The sequence below is a fragment of the Meleagris gallopavo genome, chromosome 20 (genome assembly GCF_905368555.1).
Source record: "Meleagris gallopavo chromosome 20, MGAL_WU_HG_1.1, whole genome shotgun sequence".
NCBI classification, from domain to species: Eukaryota; Metazoa; Chordata; class Aves; order Galliformes; family Phasianidae; genus Meleagris; species Meleagris gallopavo.
In genome coordinates, this window is record NC_139423.1 from 4,446,150 (window position 1) to 4,458,069 (window position 11,920).

Here is an 11,920-nt window from a genome sequence, read left to right on the forward strand (position 1 = left end):
TGGGCTCCAAGAAACCCTCCTCCCTGCTACTGCTCTTGCTAATGAGATACTTCACATTATTAAAGCAATACGATGGTCACACGGTGACTCTTTCCTGAAGTGCTGCTTTGAAAGTTTTAAGGAATGCTACGTAACTAAGGGATTTGGTAATTAGGCAGTCGGTTAATCGCTTTGTATAAATGTGCTCTGTGACTGTATGACGGGGATAATAGGTATTTATCCAGGGCTGGGTGAAGATGTTAAGAGACAATTAGCTGGGTGAGCGGTCTGGCTGGCTGAGCAGTCTCCCTTGGATGGCCGGTCTGCCTCTTGTTTTTGGAAAAAAAATCCTTGTCTTTGGTAAATGTTCCCCACCTGCAGAAAGCCACCTGCATGGTAACCTTCTGACATCCATAGGAAGCCCTGTGTTGCTGCAGAGCTTTCCCAGAGCCCAGCCAGCCATCAGGTAGGGTTGTGTGCTGCTCAGAAGGAACCAGGCAGTGCTTTGCCTCCCTTCTCCAGCACAGGATGGTGGGGCAGGATCATGGCGGTTATTTCAACACAGCTGCTCTTAGTGCCTTTTGTTGCCACTTGGCTTGGGTCATAAATGTCTGAAATCCAACTTGTTGCTTCATTTTACTGTGCTCGATGAGCCATGCTATTTTTATTTATGGTTCTGGGCTGCATGGGTGCCCTTGATATTTATTTCTTAATGTAGGTCTTGAGGAGAAAAAAAACAAAACACTCCTTTGCCAACAGTTTATTAGGTACAATGTGATCATTTGTTTGCAGAGTGCAAACAATGGAGCATTGTCTGTACAAAGTGATTTGACTTTAAAACATGTATGCAAAGGCAAGGTGCTTATTCCCACAGCAGAATTCATCCAGGTCTCTCCAAAGAGCCCCTGCGAGCTGCTTGTTATCATATGGAGGACATGAGATGCACAGCAGCCCTCAGTTTTCCAACCACATGGCTCTGTAGGCTGCTGGGAGAGCCCTGCTGCCTGCCCTCCTCAGTCACAAACCATGCCTCCCTTGCACAAGCAGCACAGCTTCTTCTGGGCAAGGCACTCCAGCATGACTCCTACCAACAGCTTCAAAAGCAAAGCAACCCTCCCCAAAACCTAATTTGTGCAAATTGCAGAGGCAAGCAAGCTACCCAGGTCCTGGCGGCTTCTAAAGCTGCAGGGGGAATGTAGCCAGGTGGTGGGGCAAGGCCCAAAGGGAGGTGAGCAACAGGTCCCAGGGTGTTGCTGTTGGGGGGGACTGCTACAGTAGGGATGACAAAGGTCTTTTTGATGTTGGGAATGAAGCAGAGCCACCTGCTGCCTTTCCTCAGGTGAAGAGAAGGAGCAAAATAAAGGGTAAAAGTGCTTGGTTCAGGCAGGCAGGTCATTTGCCCTTTGTTCCACAACAGAATTGAGAGCACATCTCTGCTCCTGCCAGGGACTGGGGCTGCAAAGAATAAAGGAAGAGTGCAGGAGATGATGAAGGGAGGTCTGTGAAAAAACAAATGCCACCCAGCTTGCCCTGCAACACTAGCTCAATACCAAGCAATAAACACAGATGTTTCTGAACAAATGACAAGCCTTTATTTTTTTCTATACTGAAAAAACCCACAAGGCCACAGATGCCAAAACCACACTAGAAGCTAATGATAATTCTCCAAACACCTGAACAGCAAAAACATTTCCAAAAGCAAAGGAGCCAGCATTACATCTGGGCTGATGATGGAAAGCTGGTGTTGCAGATGTCAGTTTCCAATATATGCAGCAAGTGCTTTATTTGAGCTGGATCTTCTGGCTTCTCACAACTAAGGCATAAATTAAGATACTTTACAGTGCTCCTCAGCTTTCAAAACGGCAGAATGTCACCTCTGTTAAACAGCTCAACTTAAACGTATCCAACACTGACAAATCTGGTTCTTGCTAACAGTGAATGGGTAAGCAGAGCAGCACTGTCCTACCCACAGCAGAGCTCCAGCACACCCTGGTGTCAGGAACTGCACCATCAGACCCGCAGTGAGATCTGGGGGTGCTCCAGTGCTGGAGAGAGAAATCTTTGTGTGTAAGTCACCTTAGCTTGCTGGCTAATGAAAGGACAAGCATCTGAAGCATGCTCTCTCTTTTACATGTCACTGTTTTATGCTGACAGTAATCTCACCTTTGCATGTGGCCTCTTCAAAACAGCTCTATTGGACGTAACTTAAGCAAACCTTTCCCCAGCAACAGGCTGAGAGACTCTAAATGGACTTCTCAGGAAAAGTAAGGCCCTAGGACGGGACTAGCCTCTTGCTAAGCGCACTGAAACAGATCTGCACTGCTCTCCAGAAGTGTATGGAGAGAGCTGTGCATCTCATCTGCAGTGTCTCTGATGCACGTGTTGCTCTTCAGTGCTCTGGGGGCTTTTCCGAAAGAAGTACTGGTGACTGAGAGCTGCCTTGGCTGAGATGCGTTTGCTGGGGTCGTACAGGAGCAATTGCTGCCAAGAGAAAACAAACATCAGGTTTAAGATTTTACAAGCCAGAAGATCAATTGCACCTGGATGTGGCTGGGCCCAGATGCAGTTGTTGTTCCTGCCTTTTCCCTTCTCTGGGCTTCAGGAGTAACCCCCAGCTGAAGTGCTCAGCAGTGCCCTAGGGGAGCTTACACTGACAGCCAGGATTAAGCTCTATGCATTAGGAAGGTTGCATAGATTGTGGTTTTTTTTTTTTTCTTGTTTTTTTTTTTTTCTTTTTCCCAGTGATTCAATCAGTATGTTTAATAAAAACACAACTGCATGTACTTGAAAATGCTGTGAATTTTGTGCCCCAAATATTGTGTATGTGAATATAGTGTTCCTCAAACAAATACACCTGTTCAATGAGTTGATGTTTCTGCAGTGGAAAAAATGAATATTACAGCCAATTCAGCTAATGTATTTCAAGGTAGATCAGCCCCAATTATATTCTTGTCCACAGGCCTTCTGCTGAACCCACACTCACCGCCAGTAGGTCTCTGCCATGTCGATCTAAGTTGGGAACAACTTCCTTCATCTCTTTCCTTGCCCACTGGGGAAAGTCGCCCTTGTAGTCAGGCAGCTGTGACACCCCAGGCCAGGTTGCTTCGGTGGGAGTGCCCAGGGTGCGAAAGATCCGGAAGAGCTGATCGATCTCTGAGTCCCCTTGAAACAGGGCCTTCCTGGTCACCTGCAGCAAAAATAAATAAATAAATAAATAAATAAATGAATGAATAAGCAGCCAGGACCCACCTTTCCATTAGCTCTGTGTCCTATTTCTCTCTGCAAACAAACCTTTGTTCCAGCAGGTGCAAAAAACTGCTCAAGCCAAGGCAGTTCTGCCAGACAGCGGCTGGAAAACCGAGGGGTGTATGCTTGTCCCCAGCTCCTCCCATGGACTGGTACTCCCCTGAGGCTGTCCCACTTTCAATCAGTCCTTTGTCTCAAGTTTCCTACCATCCTCTCTTAAAGACCAGTTACTAGGTTCTGCTCATCAGCAGCTCAGGAGCTTTGGGAGCTAGGGAGTGCTGTCTTGCTGCATGCAGGGATATGAGCTCTTTGAACTAGACCGTAGTCTCTAGGAGACCCAAACAGAGCAATGCTCTGACCTGTTCTGAAGTGCTAGTTCTCTGCAACCTGCTGGGAGACATCTGCAAGAGAGTCTGCTCCTCCCAGGATCAGAATGCTGCTGCAGTAAGACTGAAGTACTACACTGTCACATACTGACACTGCAGCCAGACTACAGAGGCTGCTTTACCTTCTGGCACTTCCCTCCTGCTAGCAGATCTGACAGCGCAGCTAAGGATCAGCTAACCCTCAGGGTGGAGTTTCCATAACACACACCCCCAGGACTGGGTGGGGACACAGATCAGTATCACAGATACTCCACATCCTGCCCCTCCTTCTCCACTTCCCATTGCAGCTGGGCCCTCCCCACTCATTTAAACAGACGTTAAAACCCATACTACCATTTCGGCAAAGATGCAGCCAATGCTCCACATATCCACAGCTGTTGAATAGTATTTGCATCCCAGGAGTATTTCAGGAGCTCGGTACCACAAAGTCACCACCTGGTAAGGAACCAACAAGCTCTGTCTGGTTTTCCTGAGTGAAACTTAGAGGCATGGAATCCTTTTTTCTCTGTTGTAACAGTGACTGTACAAATCAGAGTGTGCTATGACCATGTTTAATTATTGACAGCATAGTTAAGATTAACAGATCATTTTTTAATAGGGCACTGGAATAACCCTATGAAAAGAAAGTGAGAAACCAGTTTACAGGCAGGCTGGGGTAGAAGGGGTCAGCACACTTTGTACGGACACGAGATGACCCCTTAGCTGCAGGTCAGCTATGGATATGTCGCTTGTGATGCTGTCATGCATCCACTATAGTTTGTGTACCTCACTCTCAGATGACAGGGAGTCTTAACAGTACCTCATGAGTGTATGTGCGCAGGGGAACTCCAAAAGCTCTTGCCAGCCCAAAATCAGCCAGTTTGATTGCTCCTGCTTCATTAATGAGCAAGTTCTGTGGCTTCAAGTCCCTGTGAATGACTCTGTGAGAGTGGCAAAAGCTCACACCCTGCAGCAGCTGGAAAAGGTAATTCTAAGGAAAGAAGAGATTTTAGACAACACAACAATTAAGCCACTTCAAAGATTTGATTACGTGAACCAGCACACTTTAGTTCACTCATCGATCTTAATGAGGAATATGACTTTGCAATAATGCAACACCAGGCTTGCAGGCCACTACCCAGAGATCCACATATGCTGCTCCTGCTGTATGGAGACAGAGACACTCCAGTCCAAGCAGGGGCAGTCACTTCCACCCATCCACTACTCTAGAAAAGCAATTAGCAGTAGATCCCTCTATTGTCCTATCAACAGTTTGTTCAGAAATGAGATGGGCTAGAGAGCCTGGAAACAGCTGGGGAAACAAACGCACTGAGCAATAGCACCAGGAGGCTTTCCCAGCTGAAAAGTTTTAGATCAGAAAGGCTGAATGACTGCAGCTGAGGATGAATCTCTCCCCAATGCAGTCTGGCTAAGAGCAGCTCAGTGCTGGCTCTGACCAGCAGAAGGCAGCAAGGACTCGCTCTCTTGCAGACCTGTTAGCTCTCCTTCCAGCACTATACCTTGACCAAGCTTAAAGGAAACTCTCCAGTTTGGGAAGAGTCTATGTATTTCTTCAGGTCCTGATTGAGATACTCAAATACGAGATACAACTTCTTCTGGCTGTGCACAACATCCAGGAGCCTGCAAGAGAAGTGCAAGCACCCCCTTCAATGCCTTTGTGTGAGAATTCGTGCTACACAGGGATGTTACAGCACATTCAGACCTTTGCCAGCTTCCAAGCATCCCTCATTCCTCCCTAGGTGTCTCTGCTTTGAAAGCCTCTAAGGCAGAGCAGAAGGTCAGGTATGCAGTATAGGAGGACTTGTATCAGCCTGATTTTGTTTGTTTTCATTTGCTTTTCCTTTTTTTGTATGGGTAGTGAAAGACTGATCTGGAGCTGATTATGATGATGACCAGGATGTGGAGCTGATGGGGAGGATTCACGTGGCTCTTACCTGACTATGTTGGGATGCTTCAGCTCCTTCAACAGCGAGATTTCTCGGATGGCAGTGCTGGGGACGCCCTCTGTCTCCCTATGGCAGAGGTGGGCTGTAGAGCACCCCATTTCATAGCCAGACCATACAGCCTGGCATTATCCCACTTCCCTTTTTCCTGTCACTGTGCCCCATTCTGTGCCCAGGGAGGGTCTCACACTTGGTACCACAGGCTTGGGTTGAACATGGGGGGACACAGAGTCATGGGGAAGGTGAGAAAGTCAGTGGGGGAGGAGGTGTAGGGGGGGAGGGGCAGTGCCACCACTATGGGCATCAATCTGCACCAACACTCCTCAGAGTCTGGACAGCCCAGAGGAGTAGATTAACCTTGTACACATTCAGTCCCCATTCTGGAGGGGCTGAAGTCGGTGCAGGGCTTCACCAGGCCCCAGTGCTGCACTCCTGAGGCAGAGGTGGCATCCTGAAATGATGGCACCCCAAAATGGCGCCATCCCAAAATGGTGGCTTCCTCCCTTGTCCTGAGCTGCGGTTGTGGGGCTGGGCTCTAATCACTCTCATTAGCCACTAGACACACTTTTTTCCCCTCGTGTCAGGCTTTTTAGAGCCTCTGAGGCCATTTTGCACACTGTGCTCTGGGCCCTTCTCGCACACCGGCTGAGCTAGGCCGTGGTGTCCCCAGGGGGAGGACATGGCCCCACTCACGCGTCCAAGCGGATCTTCTTGAGGGCCACCAGCTGCCCCGTGCGCTTGTTGCGAGCCTTGTACACCACACCATAGGTGCCCTCCCCGATCTTCTCCACCTTCTGGAACACCTGCTGGAAGGCCTCCATGGCCTCAGCCTTGTGGCTGCTGACACGGAAGGAGAAAAAGAACAAAAGGAGAAAAGGTGCAGGAGCACAGCAGTGTCTCTGCACCACTCCTCTGACCCAGGGCTCAGCTGTGGGTGAGGGCTGTTGGATTATGGAGCGGCTGTGTAGACCCAAAGAGCCCCACAGTGACAACCTGGGCCCGGCTGCTTGCTCTGTTGCATCGGATAAAGCAAAAATGGAGCAGAATACACCCAAATTGCTGCTTGGGGACTGTGGGAAAGGTTACGTAGGGCCAAGGGAAGCTGTTCGGTTCTGTTTGTGCCTGGTGTGAAGGGGATGTGGTGTGTAATTTGTCTTGCGCAATTGTCCCATGAACCTCCCCATTAAGGGCTGTGCTGCTTGGTCAGCCCTTTAGAAGATGTCCTTGGTGGGGGAATTAATAATTGACTTGCTAGCTGGCAGATTAAGGAATTATTACACGTGGTGGCACAACAAAAGGTGGAGCTACAGAGATCTGGGTATTGGGATGGGCACAGGACATGGCAGCCCACTGAATGCATGTTTCCATGGCACTTCTGTGTGATCTAAATAGACATCCTAAGCCACCAGCTCAAATTGTTTTAAAATGAATGGTACAGAAGAATCGAAGTAGGTGGCAGAGGTGAGATAACTATGGATCTGTGTGTCCAAGGCAAGCTTCTGTGTGAGTTCTCCATTGGCTTGGAAAGGTTGAGTTTGTGTTTGGATCTCCATCTGAAAGCATTGCCAAATTTGCTCTACCTTTTTTTTTTCCCTTTTTCCCCCCCCTTCCTGTAGAACTTAGAGGAACGTGGTAGCTTGGATACTCACGATGACCTGGTAAACATGGTCATTTGGATAAAATTTAAGCCTGGGGGAAAGGCAGGAGAATAAACAGATGAGATATAAATATAAACACGTCATGACATGCTAACTGTTGACTCTTATAAATCCAGGACAAAATCTTGCCTTTTGAGATAATGGTTTTGGACTTGGGCTGAACAGCTAGTTTGTGCAGAGATAGGGCTTTCAGAGCTTGGTAACTGTGTGAACAAAACACAGATCTCAACTATGATCAAAGATTATCACAAATACTGTAATTACTGAGCAACCTCAGGATTGTGAATCAAGCCTTTGGCAATATCTGTTGTCATTTTACTCTTTTTCTGTTTACTGCATGGCTTCAGTCCATGTTTTCCGAACATTTCAGCAGAGAATCTGAGCAAAAAACCAGACAAGGCTGCAGGTGGCTGAGTTACAGAGAACCACAGACAAATCTCACCTCAGATCCCTCAATTTCTGTTGCACAAAAAAGTTTCTCATAGTAAAATTTTATTTTCATCTCACATTAGCCATTTTGTCATTTTATTGACAGTTTAATCCTGCTGGGCCTGGCACCGTGTTCTTAAGCCAGGCTGGCTCTGATGTAATTTCATCTTCTCTTCTTGCAACTTTATCAAAGCCAAGCACTTCCTTACACACCCAGACCTTAGGAGGAGAAGGAAAACTGCAGTTTGCTATGTCTTCTTATATCACCCATAGTGTTTCTGCAGGGTTAATGCATGTGCCTTAGCAAGAAAGGTTTTTAATCAATAAAAGACAAACCACATTCTCTTTCTGTCTTTATTTAGAAAAATATCAATCAAAACCTTTAGATGCTTCCAAAAATAATGATTTAAGGTCTCCTAAACTTAGATGTGTCAAGGAAGAAAGTCAAGTGACAGTTGTCAGGGCAGTGCAAATATTTAATGTAGATCTAAAGTCCACCATGGACCTTGGATACAGGCTCCTGAACCCTCTAAGAGGGTCTAGTAAAGTAGAGGCTCCTTGCTCTTTTTGTTCCTTTGTTGTTCAGTCCAGAGCTGAGTGTTTTTCCAAGAATGCTTCTGTGTGGCAGCTGAGTCACCACAACCCAACACATGCACTCATGGACCCATAGCCATGCCGGGCTAACAAACTTTGCACTACTGCCCTTTACCTCTCATTTGCAGCATGTTGGCACCATATGCGGATGTGTGCAGATGTTTAACTACAGATTCAGAGACTTTGCCTTTTACTGACCTCTCCAAGCCCTGCATTACAAAAGAACTGCTGTAACTCATGCTCTCTTTTTCCTTAACCACCCTCTTAAACAACAAATTTGCTTCCCAGAGTCATTTTCCATGGTGACAGCTGGCACAAACTGGCAGCTCCACATTTACGTACTGGTTCAATCTTCATGTACTTCCCTATGTAGTGACTTCTCTCTTTGCCCTGGCAAAAAGCAGCAATGTTTTAAACCCACCTTCTAAATACACTTTCCAAATGTTTTCCACAGATGGCAGCTGCCAGATGGCCGTGGTGGGGACCAGCACAGATCTGGGGTCAGAGCTGCTGTCAGGATGTGCCAGATTCCATCTGCTGCTGCCTCTCCTGGAAATACTTCCTCTGCTCCTGGATGGCTTGTTCCAGCAGAGGCATGTTCATCCCTTCCACACAGGTCAATATTCGGGCTTTTATCACAGGACTCTCACCTGGAAATATAGAGGAAGCTTCTGTAGGAAGAGAAAGAGAAGTAGAAGCTCTGCGGCACACAGAAAGCTCCCTTCTGGCAATGTACACTTCCAGGTGGCCAAATAACCATAGCCTGAGACCTTGCAGAATGCTGCTCTGGCTGCATGCCTCCACAAGCAGCAGGTTAATTCATGATGTGCTTCCTTCCCTCTGCCTTGTCAGCTGCCAAATGCCAACGGTTGGCACCGAGTTCCCTTTGCCAGGTGAAAGAAGAGCCCAGGATACCAAACAGCATCCATCCACCCCATGGCTACACTGAGCAGCTTTGGCTTTTCCTATCTGAAAAGCATCAGGGTTGGGTTTAAGCCAATCTCTGCAGGCAAGAAGAGGGGACAACAAAGCTGGGCATAAAAGAGGCTCAACGCTCCTTGTAACCAGCAGTTCATTGGTGAACTCAGGTGCTGCACAAGGGGCCAAGCCTTGTGAACACAATCAGCCTTGTGCACACAGCCTCTCAGCCTCCTGCCCTTCCATGCCTACAAAACGGGGTCAACTTGCTCCTAGGCAGTGACAACCAAAATAACATGCCTTCCTAAAGGAGCTTTGCAGCAGAGGCTTAGCAGGTGACTCACCAGATGCCACGTGCATTGTGGCTTTCCACCCGTCGCTGAGGGTTTAAAGGGCACAAATGTGAGTGTTTGTTATCAGGTATGGCCAGGACAACATTTGGGATTTGCTTCACAGCCCAACTGAAATCCCATGCAAAGCTGCACCGTGCAGCTGGAATAACGGTCAGGGCACCCCAGGGAAGGCCAGCAGGTAACAACAGAGTGATGACAGGATGCCCTGCGTGACAAAGCCTGCCCATTTTCCTCACGCCCCATCTCCGAGGGCAGGGTGTAATTAAAGCCTTTCAAGGATGGCAAAGACCAACCCAGCCAGCTCCCAACAAGGTATTGCTGCAGTCAGCCACACTCGGAGCAAAGGCAATTGATCGCTGGTTTCATAAGCTGTGCTGCTCAGGCACTTCTGGCTTCTGAAGAAATCTGTGCCAGAGCACCGGGTTTTCATCAAGATAAGGGCACTGGTTCCTCAAGCAGAGGGCACTCAAGGAGTGTTGTGCATTTTCCAGCACTTTGCAGGGGGACTCCTTTGATAAGAGGTGTAGCCATGGTAAGGAGATGGATGCTGGAGCAGGGGTAGCAAAACAGCTTCCAGGACTCCAAAGGTTCATTAGACTCTCAGCATCAAGTGCCTGAACCCACTGGACAGGAATAGAGACTGTGCAGCAGCACTTCTGGTTAAAGCCAACCTTCCTTTACTCAGTATCTATTGTATCCAGCCAAACAGAGACACCATTTACCTTCCCTGTGTTCAGCCTCTCCCAGGACCATGTAGAGAGATCCCAGCTGGGCTTCAAATGGTTCCACCAGTGTGGTGTCGATGTGGACGTGGTGCTGGGCTGAGCCATGCTGAGAGCTGAGAATGGCTTCGGATCGGGCCAGGTCATAGCAGCTTAGCCTGGGAGCGATGGATGTGGGAGGTGCACAACTGAGATTGCAAACAAAGCCAGGGTACGGGGGCCAGCGGGGGAGCAACCCGGCCTGCAAGGAGCCCATGATACCCTCCTCACCTGCCAAATGTCCTCAGTGCTTCCCCTTCTGGGATGGAGCTGTTGATTTCCCACGGGAAGTAGTACACCCCAGCGCTTGGCAGCATCTCACACAAACACCAAGGGCTCTGCAAAAGCAGATCTGAGCTCCTGCTACCCAATTCTTGAACCAGAACCGGGTAACAGCATCCCAAAACTCCTCCTGTGCCCAGGTCCCCCAAGTAGAGGGCTGCAGGAGCTCGCACTGAGCCCTGAGCATCTTCCACCGCACACAGAGTGGGCTGCCACAGAGATGCAAAGCAACTTCAGCATGGCTTTAGTTTTGCTCAGCCAAAGCTGCAGCCAGGTAGGTGGCTGTGTCCTGCAGTTGTTCCTTTTGGCATTGTGTTCTCTCCTTTCTAGGGTCCTTGGGTTCAGCATGCCATGCATTTACTTAATGCACTGCTTAATGCATGCACAAGATCAAGTACAGCATACTGCATGCACACTTAGTGCACTACCTCATGCACAATTTAATGCCTGCCCAGTTCCAAATACAATATGCTACATGGAGATTAAACCAATTATTCAACAAAGTAATTATGAAATGTTTGCCTGCACATGCAGCATGTTATATGCACATCCAGTGTTGCTATTTAATGCACAACTGAATGCATCCTTAGCTCCAGGTGCAACAGTTATATGCACATCCAGTGTTCTATTTAATACATAGCCAGCCCGCTGTCTACAGATTTAGTGCACCATTTAATGCAAGCTTAGCCTCAAACACCAAGAGCTCAATGCACATAATTCACAAGGATGCCAAATCCCAGATGCAGCACAGTGTGTGCATTTAGTGCAACTTGGGGTGGGCACAGCCACGGGTGCAGCATGTTGTGTGTGATTTCATGCAAGCCTAGCCAAGATGCACCATGCTATGCACATTTACAGATCGGCTTAATGCATATCTTTGCATTATGCACATTGCGTGTGCACTGAATGCACGTGCACTGCATACGCAGCTGCAAAACTGCATGCATGGTTTAATGGAATCCTAGCACGCATGTTGCATGCACATTAGGAGTAATGCACGCCCAGCTCCTCATAGCACACCTATTCAAAGCATGATTTAATGCATGCCCAGCCCCAGATGCCAGACGCTGTTTGCGCACCGAACACACACGCGCCGCACACCCAGCTGCAGCCGCACGCGTTCTGTGCAGCCGAACACGTTCCCAGCTGCAGCACGCCGGGCGCACGGCTGAAAGCGGCGTGCAACGCGCCCCTAGCCGCACGTGCGCTCAGAGCGCGACCGATCGCGCTCCCGGCCGCACGCACGATTCCAAGCGCGGAGGAGCGAACGCGGCGCAGCACGCAATGCAACCCCACGCGCCCAAACTCACCGCGCGGCCGCTCCCGCCCCGCCCCGCCCAGTCCGGGGGAGGGGGCGTGGCCACGTCGCGG

The 11,920-nt window shown here is 48.7% G+C and overlaps 2 protein-coding genes across 3 annotated transcripts; both read right to left on the bottom strand.

The window, feature by feature from the left end:
* Positions 1 to 1,548: 1,548 nt before the first annotated feature.
* CDK3 (cyclin dependent kinase 3) lies at positions 1,549 to 6,375 on the bottom strand. Of its 2 annotated transcripts, none has more exons than XM_003211444.5 (7): positions 6,248 to 6,375; positions 5,546 to 5,623; positions 5,111 to 5,231; positions 4,411 to 4,581; positions 3,945 to 4,046; positions 2,963 to 3,166; positions 1,549 to 2,460 (listed from the first exon to the last, which is right to left on the bottom strand). In XM_003211444.5, the coding sequence occupies exons 1-7, from the start codon at positions 6,373 to 6,375 to the stop codon at positions 2,335 to 2,337; spliced, it is 930 nt and encodes a 309-aa protein (XP_003211492.1). In that variant the 3' UTR covers positions 1,549 to 2,334. The 2 variants fall into 2 exon arrangements, with proteins under 2 accessions (XP_003211492.1, XP_085096083.1); XM_085239957.1 differs by lacking the exon at positions 6,248 to 6,375 and adding an exon at positions 5,967 to 6,103.
* A 1,598-nt stretch (positions 6,376 to 7,973) lies between these two features.
* TEN1 (TEN1 subunit of CST complex) lies at positions 7,974 to 11,903 on the bottom strand. The gene is made up of 4 exons (XM_085239958.1): positions 11,860 to 11,903; positions 10,499 to 10,605; positions 10,229 to 10,386; positions 7,974 to 8,885 (listed from the first exon to the last, which is right to left on the bottom strand). Exons 2-4 carry the CDS (start codon positions 10,582 to 10,584, stop codon positions 8,749 to 8,751), a joined length of 381 nt encoding a protein of 126 aa, XP_085096084.1. The 5' UTR covers positions 10,585 to 10,605; positions 11,860 to 11,903; the 3' UTR covers positions 7,974 to 8,748.
* Between the last annotated feature and the right edge of the window lie 17 nt (positions 11,904 to 11,920).